Source organism: Coturnix japonica, chromosome 15 (assembly GCF_054131305.1).
Source record: "Coturnix japonica strain WE chromosome 15, WE-NBRP24, whole genome shotgun sequence".
Taxonomy (NCBI): Eukaryota; Metazoa; Chordata; class Aves; order Galliformes; family Phasianidae; genus Coturnix; species Coturnix japonica.
In genome coordinates, this window is record NC_140677.1 from 900,344 (window position 1) to 921,685 (window position 21,342).

The 21,342-nt window shown below is 41.9% G+C and overlaps 1 protein-coding gene across 9 annotated transcripts in view; it reads left to right on the forward strand.

Annotated features, from left to right (window-relative positions):
* RAD18 (RAD18 E3 ubiquitin protein ligase) overlaps window positions 1-21,342 on the forward strand; it is a 34,355-nt gene that overhangs the window by 9,038 nt on the left and 3,975 nt on the right. Inside the window, exons 6-12 of one of the 9 annotated variants that reach the window (XM_085516704.1) lie at window positions 1,890-1,989; window positions 3,057-3,241; window positions 5,061-5,137; window positions 5,838-5,898; window positions 8,781-8,936; window positions 12,201-12,369; window positions 19,045-19,104. In XM_085516704.1, coding sequence (XP_085372830.1) covers window positions 1,890-1,989; window positions 3,057-3,241; window positions 5,061-5,137; window positions 5,838-5,898; window positions 8,781-8,936; window positions 12,201-12,369; window positions 19,045-19,104 — 808 coding nt within the window. The remainder of the gene's footprint in view (window positions 1-1,889; window positions 1,990-3,056; window positions 3,242-5,060; window positions 5,138-5,837; window positions 5,899-8,780; window positions 8,937-12,200; window positions 12,370-19,044; window positions 19,105-21,342) is intronic. The other 8 variants (XM_085516705.1, XM_085516706.1, XM_085516707.1 and 5 more) reach the window with 8 other exon arrangements.

Consider the following 21,342-nt stretch of genomic DNA (forward strand, 5'->3'; position numbering starts at 1 on the left):
TGGCGTGCTCAGATGCTTCCTGTCTAACTGGGTTATGCTTCATTCACATTACGCTACAAGCATATTCTTGATGAGGAAGTTTGGGCTGATACCAAGTAATTAAACTGAGTTAGACTCTTTGTATTGAATAACAACTCTAAAAAACAATAGTTGCACAACAATTTTACTCAGTAAAGTGAAATCATTTTCTCTTCTTCCCCTTCATGAGCAGACAGACACTAACGTTTGTTGTTCTTGCTTATGCTCAGTAACCAGAAGCAAAGTATTTCATAATGTTTGTTATTTGAGGGTTGCGCCCACAACCAAAGTGGTCATGGTTTCAGTTTTGTTGATGTTCCTATCTATAGACTCTCCACAAGTATTCTGCTTTATTCTTCTGTAATCTAACAGTATTAAGATTGATGTACTGAAGCTTGAAAATTATATTTATATTCATTTATACTAATCAGCTGCAACAAAATTGGCAGTGTCTTAATCATGTAAATATCATGGCAGGCAGCTTTTCCCTTAGAAACCTTAGAGAACTGTAGGATGTCTCGAGTTGGAGGGGACCAGTGTGGAGCTGGTTGGAGTAAAACACTCAGACAGAATAATTCGTATTTTTATTCTTTTGTTTAGCAATTTATTTGACTGGGACCTGCAAGTTCATATTTATTCATTAGCCAGATAAATACTGCTTAAAACGTAACATGGCTAGAAAAGTAGCTGAAGGCTGGTTTATTTTCTAGTTCTATGCATCAGACTTGCTCATATTAGTAACTTAAAACTAATAGAAGATTTTACCTCGTTTATTCTTAAACAGTTGAACTTTTCACTTGCTGACCGTTTTATGACTGTAAGTCCTGAAGTGTGCGTTACATAGAAATTAATTCCATGAGTGCCAAGTAGTTGGTCAAAGAACATAAATGAGAAACCCAAAGAGGCAGTGCTAAAGTTCTCCTTGTAAGGATGGTTGGTTGCTGTGTTAACAGCTGAAATGCTATATTCAGATAAAGAAATAGGCTGCTCATAACTGTCATGTTAACATAACTGTCCTAATTTACTGTTATAAGTCAGGAATTGCAGAGCAGTATTGCCTGAATTCCTACAGTGTTTCATGGTGCTTTTGCTAGATTGTGTTTTGCTTTGTTTTCTGAATCCAAGTTGACTTCCTTCATGTCAGTACAGAGGATAGTGGTTAAAGAATCTGTCTCATACTGTTCATTTAAAGTTAGCCTTTTGTTTTTGGCAGTGTACAGAATGTAACTGCAAAAGGTAAGTATTCTGGTTTTGACCATCTTTGCAAGTGGCCTTTAGAGTTATTTCTTGCTAATCTGGTGCAGGAAGAGTTCTGACGTGGGTGGGACTGTGCTGTAGGTGTCTGTGAGTCTCCAAGCACAACTCATAATGTTACGCTAGAGGTGCTTCTGAAAAAAGGACACATGGATAGATCATAGAATTCCTGTAAGATTTACCAGCTGACATGATGGTGAGACGCATAGACTCACACTACCACACTGGGGCACACTGATAACATGGACAGATTTGTGCTATGCTGCTTCATTGAAATTCTGCAAAAACGAAAGGCATTATCACAAAAATACGCTTATGTTTATATTAGTACTGAAGTTTCTTTGTACTCTGTGTATTATTCTATGGCTTTACTACGGTTTTCGTGCCTCCATCTGCAGGGAGGAAGGTGAGATGCATTCTGATGCTTCATAGAATGGGGAGAGTGCTCTGGAGTGAAGATAAGTGCTTAAAAAATAAGGTTCTGGATCGATCTGTCTTTAATAAAAACAAACAAACAAACTTGGAATTCTGGATTTTCATTTTATTCAACAACAGTTTTTCAGCTTGATTTTTTGCTGTGATGTCTGGATAGAAAAAGCACTCTCACTTTCTTTCAGTGGACTGCCCTGTTTGTGGAGTTGCTATTCCAGAGGAATACATCAACAAACACCTGGACAGCTGCCTGAGCAGGGAGGAAAAGAAGGACTGCCTCAGGAGGTAGGAGAGGGCTGAGGACTTGTGTGTGCACATGGATTCCTCTGCACTGCGGAGCTGAGCAGCAGCAGTTGCTGGGCTGCAATACAGTGGGTTGTGCTTTCCTTGGTTATGTGTCAGTCTAAAACCTCTCTATATATATACTGTAGCAGTCATTTTCCTTTTTCAAATAAAATAACAAAACTAACTATTTTTGGTTTTTTAGTGGCAAGAAAACAATGGTGTTTTAAGGAGTTTAACATAGATTGTAAGACTTAGTCTGTATGCCATTGTCATCAGATTCCTATCCACTAGCGTTACAGTTTTATTTTGTAACACTTGTTCCCATTTGTCATCTGGTGAATGAGTTGTTTCCTCTGATTCAGATGGGCCAAAAGAAAATTGCTTCACTACTTGTCAAGTTAAAAATAATAATTGTACCTTTCTCTGCTCACTGTAGATCTCTTTAAATTACTCAGGCTAAGGTCTCTTCTTTTAAGATGTTCAATTTCCTAAGGTTCATGCATGTCTTCCAATTTAAGCCTCCACCCCAAGGTTTGTTACAGCTGCCACGTTCACATCAGAAGTGTAGCCTTGCGTCTTTTTTACTTACTAGCAGAAACGTAGGCTACTATGGTTAACTGATCAGACTTGACAGCTGTGAGGAACTCTTACTGTGTGCATTTTTATCCAAGTCCTGTGAACCTTAAATTAGGACATAACTTCATTAAAGCTCTTAATTTGCTTAGTCATACTCAGATTGCAATCCACAAGTCAGAGGGTTTTGAAGATGAATGAACAGTGAACTAATGCAGGAATCTGATATTGCATTTTAATTTTCATTTGGGATGTTTTTACTGTTTCCAGTGTTCCTAATGAATGAGAATAAAAGCTGGATCTCTTTGGTGTCGAGCCCACGTCCCTAATAGAATTTTAAATTTTGCTTGTTTTGTCCAGACTGCTTGGGATTTAAGAAAGTGTAATGCAAGGTAGTGCTCCTGGGGGATGCACTGCAAGAATACGAGTCAGCATTTGGATTCCTAGTAGGAACATTAATTAAAAAAAAGGGTTGTGCTCTTTCCCTTTTGCAGTTCTGCTCACAAAAGGAAGCCTATGCCGAAAGTTGTTTACAACTTGCTCTCCGATCGCGACTTGAAGAAGAAGCTGAAGGAGCACGGATTGTCTTTCCGTGGGAGCCGTCAGCAGCTCATTAAAAGGCACCAAGAATTTGTGCATGCGTACAATGCTCAGTGTGATTCTCTGAATCCCAAGTCGGGTAAGTTAGAAGTACAAGGGAAGTTTGTATCACCACAGGCACTTTGTATGCAATTGTGTTGCCTGGTTTTGCCTGCAGTGGGGCCATTTCTTACATCTTGAATGGCATCTTGCTATATTCTATTTTATACAAGAAGAAAATATGCTTCTCTTTATAGATGGCATTTGTCATCTCTCTGTTGTGCAACTGATAGCAGTAATGGCGCAAATACACAGACGTGTGAGAGACTTGGGATTTCTGGCTGTATTGCTCTTTATCTGATTGGAAGCTGATGGCAGACAGCCCTTTGGAAGCAGTCTCTGGCAGGACCAGCTGTGATGCAGCTTTCTGGAGCAGTACAGTGCAGGCGCTGGGGTCCTGCAGCACTCGTGCTGGGTGCTGGCAGTGCTCAGCCTGCTGCTGGCAGGGGCTGCTGGCAGCACAGCCCAGGTGGGTGGCTGGGGAATGGTGTTTCTCACCCTATAGCTGATCCCTTTTCTCTTCATGTTTACAGTGAGGTCCTGATGCATGTTCACTGCTTCTTCCAGAAGCTGTTGATGCATCTGCGTGTGTTCAGTGCTTCCAGTAGCTGGGGTGGGTGGGCTTGGCCTTGTTGATGTGGATGGGGGGTGTATGTGGGGTTTGGGGTAGCACCCCCAGTGTTCACATTCACTGTGTGCTGCTCATCCACAGCAGGAATGTCTAGGGGTAGCAGTACAGTGTTGCCAGGCTGGAGCCTTGTGCCTGCTCTGAGGTGCTGGGTCTGGAGCTCTGCTGTGCACAGGGCCCTCTGTTGGGCATGCCGAGGGCTGCTGCTCTCTTGCAGCAGTTCTTCACTCAGTGCTTGCAACGAAGCATCATGAATCCCCTGTGCATATAGTTCATCCCAGCTAGCTAATGAAGAGTTCCTCAGGGCACTGCAGGGTGCTTCAGCTGGGATCACCTAAATAATGCAAAGCTTTTATGGAGTTCTGGCTCAATAACTATTTATGAAGAGTGAACTATTAAACTTGCTCTCAGGACACAGGCATGCATTTTCAGTGGTAGCAGTGAACCGAAGGTTGCTATAAAGTACAAACTGTTGAGCTTCTGTGGAAGCCGAGGTGCCAAATTCCTGGATTTTGCCTAAACCAGTTTTGAGCGGATTTTATTCCTTCACAGCTCAATAAGCTGCTTGTTCTCAGGCTGCTTCACTTAGTTCATGTATTTGTTTTAGTAATCTGCATAGCTACCTTGGAGCTCTGTGACAATGATTAAGGGTAGAAACGCGTCTGTAAAAGTAAATGTCAAAACAAACCCTGCAGACAGTGCTGTGCCTGTTTGTGTGCTGCTGAGGTGTCTGACTTAATGGTTGGAGTCTGAAATCCATCCCTGGACGATGGGCTTTGGATGGGAGCCTGCAGACAGCTCCACACTGCCTCGGGAAGTGCTGCTAGGAGGGAAAAGTAAGATAAGCAGTGTGTTTCATTATTTCAACTTCCACTTAACGATACACTATGGAATGAAAACTCTATATAAACAACACACTTTTATGTCACAGAGACAGCATAGTGTGGTAAGGAAAGATCAGATGTGGTTCAAAAAGACTGCATACTTCTGTTAATGAAAGAAAATGAGATGAGGGGTGCAGGGCCGTGGCAGTGCAGTGCTGGCTGCCAGTGGATGGTGTGCTGGGCACTGTTTAAAGCTGAGCACTGTGTGTGTGGATCGAGGTGGAGTGGGCGCTGCTGGGAGCTGCTGGGGTTTGTCTCTCTGTGATTTGTTAGCAGCCATTTTGTTCAGTGCTGTTGCATCCCTAACAACTCCTGTTTAACGATCCGTTTCATGTGTTTTCAAACAGTCGCAGAGATTGTTAAAGAGCTGGAAAAGAATGAGAAGATTCGGCTTCAGCTTGAACTGAGTAAAAGTGGTGAAAATGTAAGCTGATGGTCCTTGTTCCTAAACTGGGGGACGCACAGGAGACATTGCAGTGTGGACGCTCAGTGTGTCTGCCTGCTGCTTTATTATGGTGATTGCCAGAATTCCAGACTTGGAATACTTGGCATATACCATCTTGTAACCTGCTTGATTTTCTCATATCAGCCATTTGTCATGGGCAGTTCTTAGCGTAGTGCTGTCGTCTATATGTCCAAACCATTTAAGTAGGAGAATTTTTTTTCTGATTGCAATAAAAATTCTGAAGTAATGTTCCCCTTGGTCGTACTGGAAGACTTTGACCCTCCATGGTAGCGTGGGGAATATTTTGCTTCCTAGAATTCTCTAGGATTTATCTAGCACATTCCTTGCTTCCCTATTAGCAATAGTGCCTGTTCTTTTCCCATGACATATGATACTTTTGTGACTTTTGGTGCACGTTTATTGTCCAGGGTTAGGGAGAACTTCATGGCCCACACATGCTGGGTGTTACCCAGGGTATTTTGGTTTAGTCCTTTGTCTTTGTGAAAGCAATGCAAGACAGTATGTACTTTAAACATGTGTTACGTCTGTGGATGAGAGACTAAGAGCTGGTGTGAGAACACTGAATGACTGAGCCTTCCCTAGTTAGTTTTTAGTTTTAAAGTACATGGCTTTATCAACTTTTCCTCCTAGTAAATAAACATTTGTGTGATTTCTGTAGAGCCTGACCTTTACAAAGGACCAGACAGAGCAGGAAATAGATGAGATCCACACCGGTTATCGTGAGTAAAATCCAAGTTTCAATCCATTTTCCTCATTAATTGATCTTTTAAAAAACCAACCAAGCCACCACCAACAAAACCCCTTTGTCTGTCCTTGGAGCCACGTAAGCAGCTTAGCTTTCTTTAGGCTTAGTTTAGAAGCAGAGGTTCTTGTGAGAGTTTTATGCAGGACTTCACCTGTACAGTGCTTGCACTCTTGGAAGCAGTGGTTACCATGGGACAGGTGTATGCATGCATACACAGTGCATGCATGCAGTGCACGCAGAGCTTCCCAGCTTTCACCATGGAGGAGCAAAGCACTGTCGGGACAACTTGTTCTGGTGATACTTATGGGTGTATTTAAATCTGCAATATGGTCACATTCCCCTTGTTTCCTTGAGTTCTTCTGTTGCTTCAAGCATATAAATTATGTCATAGTGCAGCTAGATTTAGCTTTGTTGAGTTTAGCTAGGTTTCTGTAAAGGCTAAATAAGGGCCTGAATCTTTAGCAATTTTTTCCCCTTGCTTTTTGCTTCTATTCCTGAGAATATTTTTTTTTTCAGCTGTACACACACTGTTTGTGGTTTTGAATCATTCTCTTCTAATTTCATGTAACTGGCTCATAATTGCTTTCTTGCCTTGCAGAAACGTCTAGCAATATAATACAAAGCAAAATTAAAAACGCCAATCTAACCCGTTACAGAAACAAACAACCCCCCTAACAAAAAACAAAAAAACTCCCCATGAACTTATTAATCCCTGAGTGGGGTATTTTCCCCCAACAAAGCTTAAACAGTTCTAAAGGATAAACTCAGAGCTCAGTGCCTGGTAGCCCTGGAGCAGCTGCCATCCGTGCTCCACTCACTGCTGTCCTGCTAGGTACAGCCAGCACTGTTGTCCTGGTCAGGAGCTTCCTTCTGCTCCCTTGGAGCTCAGCAATAGCACTGGGATGCTTCTGCTCCCCACCCCACCCCCCCTGCCAAGGTCAGCCTCCCGTTTTCCTTAAGGGCAGGCTTCTATTTCAAGCTTAAAAAATAATAATTTAAAAAAGAAATGTAATCCGCTGCTCTTTCTAAGTCTTTTAATTTACACTGGATTCAGACACTCGGTGATTTATGCCTGGTGTTTGAAGTATTTGTAATTATGTCTGCAGTTGTTTTTATTACTGAAATACCCATAGTTTTACGAGCTGCACATGGTATGTATCTCCAGCACAGCTGTGCCTTACATTGCATCTGAGCAGTGCCCTGTATTGGCAGGACGCTTGATGTGATGTGAAGACCTTCGTAAATGCAGCATGAAACAAAACAACAAAAAATAGTAATGCTGGAAAAACTGAAGCACCAAAGGGATTATGTAATAAATGCACCATGCTTTACATACAAGCATCTTGGGCGGGAACATTTTTTTTGCTAAAAGGAGTTGTTGACGTTATGTTGAGCTTTCAACAATGCCAGGAAGAAATAAGCTCTAAACAATACATGGGAAAAGCATTTCAGATGTGTTTCCTCGCAGAGGGCAGAACCTGACAGGAGGTGGTGGGGAGAGGCCTGAGGTGGGAGCTGAGCTCCCCCAGCCCTCAGCTTGCCGCAGGCTGAGGATGCCTATTGGTTTTGTGCTTGTTCTGTATGCTGGGGTTCTTCCTGGTCCATAAGCACAGTTGTAGTGGCAATGCTAATCCCTACTTGAAGCAGTGATGGAGCACCTGGTAGGAAAGCAGGGCCAGCCCAGGGGAGCTTAGGTGCATGCAGTGTAGGAGCCAGGATCCACCCCTTGCCGGACCTCATTTAAGGGTTGGCAGTGGAGGTGAGGGTATCACTCTAGAGATACCTTGTGTACCTGAGGCCTTCCAAAGGTAAGCAGCTTCTTTATTTCTGTGCCCACTTCTTTCACATTTGAGCAAATCCTCACTTGCTGTGGCCTGGAATCTTGCTGCTCTGCTGTCACTGTTGTGCTTACTACCTTGTTACACTGTAAATGCTTTACTGCAGAGATGGGAAAATTTAGAGCTGCATTAAAGCAGGTAACAGTGTAGGCCAGAGGGTTTGCTCTTTCTCTCTAGTTAGGATGCTACCCTCTGCTGTAAGGTGATAAAGCAAGAGGCATGCTAACCAGGTTATCAGGATGGGGCTGATAGCCTTGATTAGCTTCTGTTAGGTTGTTTGAGAAAGGACACCTTGGAAACACATGGCTTCCATTGGGCTTGTTATCAGTAAGGTCAGTCTCATACTGAGTGGTCTCAAAAAGCAAATAACTGGGAATTACAGCTGGAAGGTAAACCAGCACAGAATAAGGGATGCCCTGTTTCTGTAGCTGGTTACTGGCACTTTCTGCTGAAGTGTGTCAGGCACTGAGGCTTTGTTTTCCCTTGGCAAAATGCTGTGCTGAATGCTCTGAGCACTCAGAGCCGATGGGGTTTTGTGAGGTGTTCGTGCTTTTAGATTTTTTGAGTGACAGCTCACCCTTAAAGGCTAATTATTCCACTGAGCAGTACAGCCTCTCAGTCTAATTCAGGGGAGAGATTACTAACAAATGCAGAGCTACAATGTCCAAAAGGAGCTTGAAATCTTCATCATGTTACAGGCTGTTACAACGGCAATCCCAATATTAATGGGTTTAGAGAAACAAACAAACAGGAATGTGGTGACGTGAAGAGGAAACAAACACAGTTTTATGGTGCAAAAATCTGAGATTTTGTTTATGCAAATATTCTGGCTGCTGAGGGCACAAGCATGGATTTGGGTTGTTAACAGGATGTGGAACACTGCAGTGTGGGTTAATTTTCATTTACTGTAACAAAAATGTTTTTTATTCAGTATTTTGTGCTTATTCCGTGTTCTTTTCACTTGTTTCTGGTTTGCCCCAGCAGTTCTGTGGCAGGGCTCTGCCTGCTGGCTGTACAGCAACACGTTTTTATGTTTCAGGAAACAAACACAGAAGCGAATTTCAATTTTTAGTGGATCAAGTAAAAAATCGGTGGGAGAAGAGTGGCAAGAGGAAAACAGAAAACATGAGAAAGAAAGAAGAAGGCACTGTCGTAGGATTGCCAGCAGGCACAGGTTAGTGGTGCTGTTTAATGTAATCCCACTCCACCTTCCTGCCTCCTGTGTTGATCAGTGCATTTCCTGCAGAAATGTTCTTTCCTTCCCTTGTTCTTCTCCCACAGTTCTTAACCTTAAAACAAACAAACATAGAAATCAAACAGACCTTGAAGAGATGGATTGCCATTGATTCTAGTGTGATTCTTAAGCACAACTCACAGTAAATGTGCAATTTGTTTGATTTTAATGTGATTGTTTACACGTGTGCTGTATTGCAGATGCATATTTTACCTAGCAGATGTAAATGGGGCATTAGGTTCTGAGCCACATGTACCAGTTAGTAATGGGCACATGACAGTAGGCATCGTATAAATGAAGGTGCTTGTGGGTATTGCCTGCATTGCTGCATTATTAGCATGATAAGGAGTCAGAACTGTGGAGATGTTTGGGCTGGGGCAAGTGTATTTTTTTTTTTTGTCCTGAGGTTGAAGGAGTAAAGTACTTTGGCTTCTTGTGGAATGTTTGTGCAGTACTTTACCTCTCTTTTTTTTTTTTTTTTTTTTTCCTTTTTTTTCTTTTTTTTAACTTGCTTCATTTTGTATCCATATCCTTCAGCACAGTGAGAAGTGGGAATGCACAGCTGCAGACACTCAGTTCAGCAGATATACTTGGAGTTAGGAGGAGCATCCAGCATATGTTTGTTGTCCTCACTGCCCGCATCAGAGAAACACCTCCATGTGCTTTTAACTTGTTCCCTGTAGTCTTATTCAGTCTCATTTGTTTTATGGCATTGTTTGCTGTGGCAGCATGCGGTCAGTTTTGGATGTGTGATTCAGAAAAGCAGTCATTGGGCTAATATTTGTGGAATTAAGGTGTATTCAGGATGCTGAATTTCAAAGAGCATTCCATCGGCCAGAATTGGATGTGCTGCTGTCTGTATTCCTTGGGGAAATATGGCAGATCATTTTGTAGCAGCCCTCACACATCTCTGTGCTGCCTGAGTTGAGCTGTGTTCCTCTCTGGTATGAGGCTGTCTCCTGTGCTGTCACCTCCAGCAGAGAATAAAAAGAAATGAAATGTCAGTGAAGTAGTATGAATTCTATCCTTATCATTTCATGCAGATCTTGATGCAATGCCCAATCTTTTCCATATGAGAGGTAAAAGGTAAGGAATCTCTAGGATGAAGCTTGACTCATTTGATGTAACTTACAGTGGTGTCCCTCTTCTATAGCAGAGACAGAAGCAATGTGCTACTAGATAATGGGATCACAGACTGAAATATTAATTTCTTGCTATCATCAGTGGAGAGATTGGCTCCTGAGTTTCTTTTTCCTTGTGCCCTGAACTGCAGGCTTTGAGAACCTAAGTAAAGCCATGCAGCTTTTCCAAGAGTGCTCAGGCAGAAAGTAACTTGCAAGAGCCGTATCATCCTGTATTGGGTTGGCTTAAGCAGATGACACGCCCTCATCTGGGTCTGGCAAATCTTTGAAAGATTTGTTACTCTTCTTGTGCTTTCTGTAGTCTTTGAAATTTTGCATGCGAATAATCCTTGAAATTAGTTTCTCATTTTGTGCTGAACAGATGTACCTAGTTGGCTGTTTATTAAGCTGCTGAGAAAAGCAAGGAAAGCATGAAGATTTCGGGTGAAGGAACGGAAGGCTCAGGCCTTTTCTTCTTCCATGTTTGTTATTAACAGCACGTACCTTTTTATTAAATTGGAGATTATAACTTTGAAAGAAAGAAAGCCGGCACTGGTCTGATGACTTGCTGTTGGAAAACGTTACTTCCAAGAAGAGCAAAGGCTTTGTATGCATTCCTTACCCACTTCTTCAGAGTCTGAAAGAGGTAGATGGTAGATCCTGGAACTATGCAGAATTAAAACATTATTTTTTAAACCTGAATATCTCCCATTGCCTTTAACTGTAGTATTAATGGATGTAACTTATTTCTCTCTCAAAATCTTGCTCTGTCATAATGTTTTAATCATCCCTTCTTAATTCACGTGATCTTATTTCACATCTTCAAACTTAGACAGGAAATTTAATTATTTTTTTGTTTTTGTTTTTATAACTGATGAATGTAGGATTTTGCACTGCTCAGTGGAAGTACTGTAAGAAATTGATAAATACTTTTGATGCATCTATTTTGAGCTGTGTTATTGTATTGGACCTTTATTTTTAATCTCCTGATGTCAGTAATGCTGCATTAGTTAGACAGCTGACTCACTGTAATCTGCTGGTTGTTTTCAACCGACAGAAATATGCTCCTGACAATTAAATATGCCCTTTAGCATAGGGGAAAGGGCAAACTCGAGCACAATTCATAGATTGTGTAGCTTTTCCACATTGTGGCTATGGTTCTGTTTGGCCAGTTCTGTCAAAAATCCCTGTAGAGGTACTAAAGTGGAAGTGTTTTGAGCAGGAATATAATTTGGGAGGCGTGGGTGCAGAGAAAACACCTCTGTGAACTGCCTTGAATTATTAACAAGTCTCAGTATGGCTTTAATATCCCTTGCAGCTTCCTGCTTAAATAACTCATTTGAAAGTACTTGTGGGCAGCGCATAAAAGCAAGTTTTCTTTTTGTATCATACTTCCTAGTCTATATTTACTACCTATGTGGTGATGTAGGAGGCATCTCTTGAGAGAACTGTTCATCTTCTAATAGATGAAAATATTTGATAGGAAAATAATAGATGGCTTTACAATTCGTTTCCATTGTCTAGAAATGTTCTTTCCTATAAGAGTGAACGGAAATGCTGATGATCTATTCTGACATATCATCTTTCTTGCATGCAAAAGAAAATAAATCATTATGTTTCTTTTATTGAAAACAAGCCTATTATCTCGATCTGTGAAACTGAAGCTATCAAGATGTCTTATGCAATGAGTGAAGTGAATTGGCTGCAAGAACCGGAGGATGGAGCTGTCTCATTAAGTGTTTGCTAATTTCTGAAATGTGACAAATAACCTTACCCTTTATTTCTCTCCTTGTTTCTATTTGAGACTCATAACAAGGGAATATTTCTGTTTCAGGCTCTGGTTCTTAGGGATTGTTTGTTGTTGTTTCCGCTTTTTTGTTGCTGTTGGCTCTTTTTCTGCTGTAGTTTAAAAAAAAAAAAAAAAAAAAAACATGAAAAACAAAAAAAAAACCTTTTGAAGCTGTGAGAGTTTGGGAAGTGAGTAGGAATGAGGTGTCAGTATACAAATGCTTTACACCTTTTGTTTCTCTTAAAGTCTGTCTTCAGGCAGCAAAAAAATAAGTGATATTGTTTTTCTTGATAGGGGAAGATCTTGAAGAGCATCATTCGGCTTCAGTCCTTGGAGAAGCCCAGGAACTCAAACCAGGATCTCCTGATGGCAAAAGAAGTGACCCTCATTCCTCAGAGGAAGGCCAGGGCTCGGTCTCTCTTGCATCCTCAGTCTCATCCGGATCATCGAGCAGGTTAGCACGGTTAGTCTAGTTAGTCTGTTCTCATTACTCCATTAGACCAAAGTGAAGAAACTTTGGCATGGATACTGGGCCATTTGTATTTATACTCTGCGTTGTAGGAGGTGATTCTCAGCTGTGGTTATTCATTCCTTCTCTTCCACGTTTCTGTCTGTTCAGCTGCTTGCAGGATGCATTCAGATTCTCTTAATAGCTTAGTAATGGGTTGATAGAAGCACTGTAGTAGAAATGTTCCTTTTTGTACAGAAAAGTGAGTGAAATGGCTGTGGGACCAGGAGAATGTCTGATGTTTCTCTTACTGCATCATCTCTTTAAATAAATCTTCAAACAAAAATTGATATTGCCTAAATCTTTTAATGGTTCTTGGAGCCGAGTGTTGCTATGAGAAATAGAATTTAAATGACCCATTACTTTCAGGCAGGGATAGAATGTCACTGAACCTTGAAGTCCTGACATCCATTTACTTTTCCTTCTTAATTCATTTAGTTTTGCTTACTGAAGTGGCTTTATTTGGTCACAGGAAATGAAGAATCGAGGAAGGTTTTATAAATGTTTTGGTACTTCAGTGCTGGTGTTATTGAAAAGAGCCTCAGCTCCTACTGCTTCAAGATCTACCTGCATAGTTTTTGAAGATGGAGTTTGTGTCTGTTGAAAACACATGCTTCATAGATCACAATTTGCTAGGTACTGCTCTATCGATTGTTGAAGATGATTCATGCTAAGATAAACGTCTTTTTCAGTACTGGGTGCTGTAGGCTCAGCTTCTAGAGGGAAAGGGAAAGTGGTTGAGTGGGATAACTAGTTTTCTGGTACACATCCTTGCCTGTTTGGTGCACCAGAGAATTGAGCCTTGTGCTGACAGGACTGGCACCCTGAGAGCATCTCCATGCCTGTGCTGTTTGGGTGCAGGAGCTTCCTGGAGGTGCTCTATGCATGACCTGTTCTGAGGATGGCTTGGCCTGGAGGAGCAACTCCTGGACCCTTACTTGGAAGGAAGGAGCTGATGTGGTGCTTTGTTCCTCAGGCTGTTTTCATGTGCTAAAACCTCAACTTTGCAACTGGCAGCTTTGGCACTGACTGTTGTGCTGCTGGCAGGTGCTGCTGGGAGCTGTGTGGTGCCTGGGTCTGTGCTTTGGTTGTGTAGCAAAGTAGATGGGAGCCCAGGCAGAAGCTCTCCAGTTTCAGGTGTCATATTGGACATGTGTGCAGATGGCACATGGAGCTGCTTCCTCCCCCCTGTGTCTGCAAGGCACCTGTCCCTGGGGCTCTGGTGATAGCAGCTGCACAAAATAAATGCCCTCCAGGTGATTTCTTATCCAGAACTTGAATGAGATATTCCTGTTCTTGTTTCACTCTTTTTTTCCTTTTTTTTTAAATTTATTTTTTCTTTTTTGACTGCACGCTCTCCTTTTAGCATTAAACACCCTGGAAGATCTCGAATTTTCAATTGACAGAGTGAGAAAGTTTTCCTTTCATTGGCTCATCCAAGGAATCATTAAATCTGCTCCTCTGCCAACTAGGTATATAAATAATACCCTGAGTGACCCTCCTGTGGCCTTTGGCATCACAGTTACATTCTCATTCTGTACCTTTCTGTGTCTGCAGACTTATGTTTATTATTCTCAAGTCTGGATGAAAGTGTGTTGAAGAGGCAGTTTGCTGTAGGGTATCAGCATGTAGCTGCTACTGATGGTTTGAATGTGCTTTCACGAAGCAAGCTGGCAGATACTGTTGGAAAGCACATGTTTGTTTGCGTCATGTCTGGCTCAGAACGAAGCTGTTTGTTACTTCTTTGCATGTATTCACTCTCTCCAAATTAAGTATTTCCATAGATTTCTTGACTCAAATATAGAATCTCACAGCTGCAAAGACCAGTCTGTATGTCTCAGATATTTGGAACTCTTTAAAAAAAAAACAAACGTAAGCCAACAGACACACTTTTTGTGGCTTATTCACTTCAAATTCTGTAGCACAGAACTGCTTTTTCAGAATCTCTCTGGGGGACTTTTCTCTTTGCTTTCTTGCTCTGTAGATGCTCTCTGCTTTGTACATGCAGCATGTTTATATTTGTTTAAGTTTAGTGCAGTTTGCATAACCTTACAAGTTAGCGACTGTGTTGGTCAGGAAGTTCACTGCAGTGGTGCTGGGGTTTTTTTTTTGTGTGTATTTTTTATATGTTGTGTCGCTCTCTGGCTGCCATGGAGTTAATGTTCTCTGAAGTGTCGTGAAAACAAAGAATGATTTACAGTGGGGTGGTCCATAGCATTGTGCTTTTGCATCAAGATACGATTTTCGGAGACTTACATTTTCTTATAATAAGAGGATATCCTCTGACAAGGGGGATCTTATTTCACATTGAAATGTCAAAACTTGAAATATACTTGAGAGTCTCAATGTGCGTGCTGTACTTTTAAGCACGTAGAGAACACTTTTATATGGAGTCCTGATGCTGTGATGCATCAAAAGAAAATTTGGATTTTGAGCAGCAAATGGAATACAGCCAGTCACAAAGGCAGAGAGCTGAATTCTTTGTTCTGTTAACTACACTGAAAGTGATTTGGTGATTCCTACGTGCTGTCCTTCACAAGAACTTGTACCCCTTTTCAATCCAATACCAATAAACCTTCTATTTTATACAACTAAGGGAGCAGTTGGACCTACAATACATCCATACATCTGTTGTACTCATGACAGTGCTGATGTTATTCAGAAGTCACTGCTCTACATGAGGACAGGAGAACTCTATGCCTGCTGGAGAAGAGGTAAAACATGTAGGGAGGGCAGCATCGATCCAGACGTGTTTGGTCTTTTCAGAAATTGATGATCCCACCAACGAGGCAAAATGCTCGTAATAGATAAACAGCGGGACAAAGCCCTGACTTTTAAAGGATATTTTTTCAAAGCTGTGAAGTCATATATAAAGCTTTCATGGAACTTTAGTGCTCCATATAAATAGTCCCACTGCGTTCTTTTACTTTCTGGGACTGAAGCCAAGCTTTATGCAAGAATTTGAACAATAGAAAAATGAGAAAAGAAGGTAGGTGGGACAGTGATAAGCCAGTTAATGAACCACACAGAGGAAATATTTTATTAAAAGTACTCCATAAGACTGAGATAACATTCGGTCATTTAAACAAATTATTTCGGTTTAAAACTGCTGTTAGAAGAGAGCATCAGTTCTTGAGGAGCAGAGTGGAGGACTTGCAGCACAGACAATATATCTTTGGCCTCGTCTAACAGTATTATATTGTACAGTGAAACAGGGTGATTTAATTTTGAAACACTGACTCAAAAGTGCTGTATCTGCAGCTTGTGTAAATCTCTGCCTCCGGGATACACGGAGCTACTGCAGCACTGCCAGCTGAGCTCCTTGCCCAAGCCAGGACACTCGTTTGCACTAAGTGGGACTTCTTGGCATTGTGCTTGACAGCTATTGATCAGGAAGAAGGTCTGCTTTTAGCTGGTCACTTGCTTTGGCTTTAGGTGCTTTGCAGAAGTTGAGCTTTAGTTCATGAGCTGGAGAAGGCATAGTATGCTCTGGTTGCAGTCTGTAGGGTGCTGGATGGCAGCATCCCCTGGATGCTTCTCACAGACATGGTTTTGTCAGAGCTGGCAGTGCAGGGTGTCCGGGAGAGCTGTGGGGGGACTTCCTGGCACTGCAGACAGGGATAACCAGGATGCTGTCCTGGTCCTGGGCTGGTTTTCTCTGGCATGAGGCAGTGTGTGAGACCAGGGGCAGTAGCTGTTTCTTTTCAGTTCTGTAGTTCAGTTCTGAGTTAATGAATCTTGTGCTGCTGTGGTGCACATCAAATGTTAGATGGGAGCGTTTTGTCTTTGATTTTTTTGTTTGTTTGTTTGTTTGTTTGCTTGTTTTTTGGCTGAAATGTGAGTCCATTGCATAAGGATGATGTTGCTTCTCTGCTATGAATTCATACCTTTGTTCCAACAACTGTGAGCTGTAGTGTATGGACACAGAGCTGCAGGGGCTGTGGGTGGAGTCCTAGAGAGGCCATTTCCAAAGGGACCAGCTGCTGGCCTCTGGTTTGTGCAGAGAACAGTGCCTGCATAGGAGAGGTGCCAGAGCATCAGCTGCAGCTGTGGTTTTGGGCACCTTTGAGCCCTGAAAACAGAAGTGAGGGGACCAGCACTCAATGTTGCCTTGTCTGCCTGATGCCCTGCATGCTAGGGCTGTTTGTCACAGGCAGGCTGGCGTCTGGAATGGGAGCAAGCACTCCTTGTGGCTGGGTATTCACCTTCAAATGGTGCTGGTGAAGTGAGTCTCACTTGGTGCTAACAGCGAGAACTGCTCTGTGCATGTGCCGGAGTGCAGGGCAGGATGGGCTGATGAAAGGGCACTGCTCGTTGGGCAGCCAAGAGGGAACTTAATTTGCCATAAAGCAAACATGTTCAGAGAGATGTTTACTCCTTTCATTTTTAGAATGAGACATGTTATTCACACTTACGTCAGCTTTCTTCTCTCTATTTTTATGGTGGTGTTTATCTTTTAAGGAGCAAAACAAAACCGAAACATCACTAACAAAGGGCGAGGGGGAGTAAAATTCAGCTGATGATGGAGGAAGGAACAGTTCGCTCCTGACTGCCTGTAAGTGCCCCGAGGAAGCTGACCCTCAGCCTGCAGGAGCAGTGGGTGCTGCAGCGGAATCCTTCATGCCCTCACTGTGCTCCTCAGCCCTCCACACCACAAGCACTTACATCTCAGAGCTTTACTGGTTTTGCTGTGTGAATTTACTGATCTGGAATTCTCAATGTAAGATAGGAAGAATAATCTTCCTTAAAGGGAAGGACAAAAGACTTCTTGTAGGTAATTGTCTTGGATTTGGAGCCCAAATGAAGCCTGAAGATGTGTTGTGCCTTGCCTGGCCTTTGTGTGCCTGCTGGCTGTACTGGGAAGGCAGAAGCATCCGAAGGAACGAGTAAAACTGTACACTGAAATGTGTAAAACCAGCATGCAGATCGAGGTAGCTGTTTCTTTTCAATTTCGTTCATTTTCTTCAGTTTAAATGCAGGTTGTTCAACAATAAGGAGATATTGGAAGCTTTTCACAAAACAAAATTGTTTAAAAATTTGAACTCAGTTGGTCAGTATCCCTTTTGGTTTAATAGTCAGCATTTCAATAAAGAGCTGGAAAAGGTTTTTTGATAGTTGTTTTGCAGTTATCCATTTAGAGTTGTTTTTTTCTCCCCACACGTGGAAAATAGTATGAAGTGTGTAATCACAGCAGCTCAGCATCAAGATGTGGCTTGATCTTTGTTGAAGAAGCTGATGTTTAACACAGACTAGATATAGGGAACTATCTTAGTGAGTGACTGCCTTGGAATGATGGCTGTGTTTGAAGGAATGCTGAAACAAAGGGCAGTTTGGCCATGTCTGGGGAGCTCATAGCCCTGAGGTCTGTGTGTACACTCAGGTGCAGTGTCCTTCATCTCTCCGTACAATGGAAGTGCAGGAGTTGACTTGGTTTGTGTAGGGCTCAGACCTTTCTTGTGTTGGTATCCAGTTCTCTTATGCAGGCACGTTTTGAGGTGGTAAGTAACTCCAGCACTTTTTGGGCCTGGTTTTAAAATAGTTTGGTGGGCATAAACTTAGAAATATGCATGCAAATTATGAATGTGCATTATTGTGCTGAGTGCTAGCCAAATCTTCTCACTTTTATTATTTCGCTTGTGACAAACAGTTGGTGATTAATGATAATAAGAATAGATTTTTCAGGGCAATAAAGTACATGATGTTCAGTCATCAAACCTGTTCTTTTTCTATTTTAGGGAACCAAACGCTAATGTCTTCCTACTGCTTTTTCTTTCAATGTAACTGGAGTAGAGGGCAGGATTCAGAAGTAAGATAACTCATTCCCTGGGCATCCAGCTTGTGTGCTGGAGATGAATTCTTGACAGTGCACATTTTGAGAGTAAAAATAAACCTGCTAGACTTCTCAGCTTACCCCATCACCATTGTTTTTACAGCGTGCTTTTCTGTGGTTTTTCCTTTGAGCATTTCATGTGTAGTAATGCAGTAAGAAATCCCTGGGCGTGCTGGGGTTCCCTGACATACCCTCAAAGCACCCACGTCTGGTGCTGGGATTTGGGCTGTGCTCACTCCTCCAGGTGCTGTGAGTGGTGGGATTGGTAATTGGTGCAGAGATTAAACACTGTTCCCTATAAGTGCAGTTACTCCTTTTAATTTTAATTGCCTTCGTCTCCACATTAAAGCTGTTCTGTTGAGAAATGCTGTAATTAGATAAATTTATTCAGCAGTTCATAAAAATTCCTGGGGAACCACAGATGAGTTTCTAAAATTGCACACAGAACTTCAGAATCCATTTTGTTTTGGAATCATGTTCTCTGTATGGCAGCAGTGCTTTGTGGGTGTATTTGTCCTTTTTTAACTGAACTCCTCTGTGCCGGTGGTGTTTTTCTCCCGTCTGTGGTGCTGCAGTCCCTGTGCTGCTCATCTGACCCCAGGGGGGAATGGAAGATGGGGGGAGACCAACTGGGAAAGAGGGAAGAACTCCTTTTCATGGATAGGGGTTGCACAGCATCTATTCATTTCCTCAAAGGAAGATGGAACTCAAAGGAAGACCCTTCTGGGCTTTTGTTTTGTTTAGAGACTTTTGGTGTGAGCGTTGCTAAAATAATTGACATGTTTTGCTTTTCCTTTCAGTTCCAGTTCAGACATCTTGAGAGATCTGGAAGCTGAGGTTTGTTCGGTGTCCTCTGACAGGTGGGTAGAAATAGATGGGTGGTAAAATACTTGATGCTGATTTCAGGTCTCTTCTGGGTTGTGGAATCCTGTACATTTTCTGCAAGGGAGACAGATGCTATTTAAAAAGTCAGGTTCAGTGAGAGCTTCCACAGTTATTGGAGACAAAATTTCTATGGTGTTATTGATTTGCTGGAAAATAATGCATAGATGCTCCTAGAATCCCCAAATGACTGATTACAAATCATTGTTCCAAAGTGTGCTTAAGTGTGGGTGTATAGTTAAACAAAAAGCAAACAAAAAACCAAACACAGACTGATTTTTATGGGAAAACAAGAGAACCTAATTTTCTATTGTATTTAATGTTGTGTTGTTGTCATCTCTATGTCTAGTTGAACATCCTGAAATTGCAACATCTGTTTAGGTTGACATCTGTTAAGGGAGAGAGAAGAGCACGTTCTTGTTTCTCAAATCTTAAGTTTGTCTTTTCAAAGAACAAAAATCCCTTTCTGTTATTGGTACGATTTAAAGTTTGTATCTAGCTGTGCAAGGTGCTTTATAAAGAAATACTGCAAAACCAGACAACGATTCCTGAAGTAACACAGTGAAATACATGAAGGTGGGGTGCAAATATTGCGCTATCTGGGGATGCTGAAAGTGTGCAGGTATAGTGAGATTTATAGTAGTGCAGTGTTAAAAAGCTTTATGGGTATTGTGCAAAGAAACAGGAATGAAGACTGATGGCATCTGTGGCTTCTTGCATGAGTTAGGAAAATGTGTTCATTAGTCCAAGAAGAAATAGGAGTGTCAAGTGTGGAAGCTGGATTCCCTGATGGAGCGTTTCTCTTTAGCAGTATTGGCTGCTAACATTAGTTATGAAAAATATCCAGAGCAAAAAGAATTACTTTGATAATTTCCTTCACCCAGAAAATGTCAGTCTTTAGGTGGTTTCATTTGAGTGGTACCAAGGTTTGGTCAGGTTGGTAAGTGCACAAGAATATTAAATAAGTCAGGTCTACACATTTCGTTACAGCTATATTGTTCTTCATTGCAGAATTGTGTCCTGCTGGTTGCAGAAGGGGAGAGCTTTGCTTTGGCAAGCTTAATACCTGTGTAGGCACAGACCAGCACAAAGACATTTCATAACCACACAGATTTTTGCTTTGAGGGTTGAGCTCTGCCAGAAAGATCGTTTCTGCTTTTGTTATGGCTGATAACTGGGTATTTGCAAAGCAAGTGAAATGGAAGTTCCAGCTTTTGGAGTATTTTAATACATGAGATAATTAACATACTGCTTTGGAAAAATTTAGAATGATCTGTATTTGGCTTAGGTTCAAATGCCAGTTTCTTAGTGAAGGGAACACTTTAAAATAGTCCTGTATTCAGACTTCTATGTCATTTTATATCTGTAATTCTAAATGACATTATTTGGTATTTGGGTATGAGGGCTAAGAATGTTTCTTTGTGTAGGCCTAGAGGATCTGACTTCTGAGATGGGCACCATGCTGAGGACAGGTCCAGCTATGAAATTCAGTGGGGCTTCTCTCAGGGCAAGACTGTGCAGTAGTGTCTCTAAACAGAGATGGATGTGGTGAGGGAGAATACATTTGTCTATACTGACAATACAAATCCATATTATTGCCCTTCTGCAGGATTTCTTTGTTAACTGAAATGGAGAAAATAGTTCATGAGCATTACTTGCTTTTGTCAAATGTGATTTTTCAGTACTTTCAAAACTGTATTTTCTGTTTCATGTTTTTCGTGGATGGGGTTCACAAGATTTAGGGTTTCTTGTGTCTCTGGAAGGGTTAAGTTCAAGTTGGAGCTCCAGGGGAAGCAGTGTGAGGGAGCTGCTCAGCAGTGGGAGTGTGGTCACTGGTTCTGGTTGACTGTGGCTGGGGAATGCATTCCTGGGGGCAGGGCAGCAGAGCCCTGTGTGGTGGGGCAGGGAGCAACTGTGCGTGGTGCCAGCTGCACAGCGGGCTGTTGTGGTGAGCTGCAGGTCTCTTGTGGTTTCACAATGAAAGTCTCTACAAGAGAATTTGATGCTATTAAAAAAAAACAAACAAACACTTCAAACTTTTGAACTTGTGCAAGTGCTCTATTGTGCTTTATTGTGCTTTATTCTCCATCAGCAGGTGAGGAAATGGCAGCAGAGGTACGGAGTGTTTGGATTTCAGTATCTGTGCCTTCAGTATCCCAAAGAAACTTTCCCAGTGCTTAGCATTAGGCTGAGGTTGGACTTCTGCCTGTAGCACA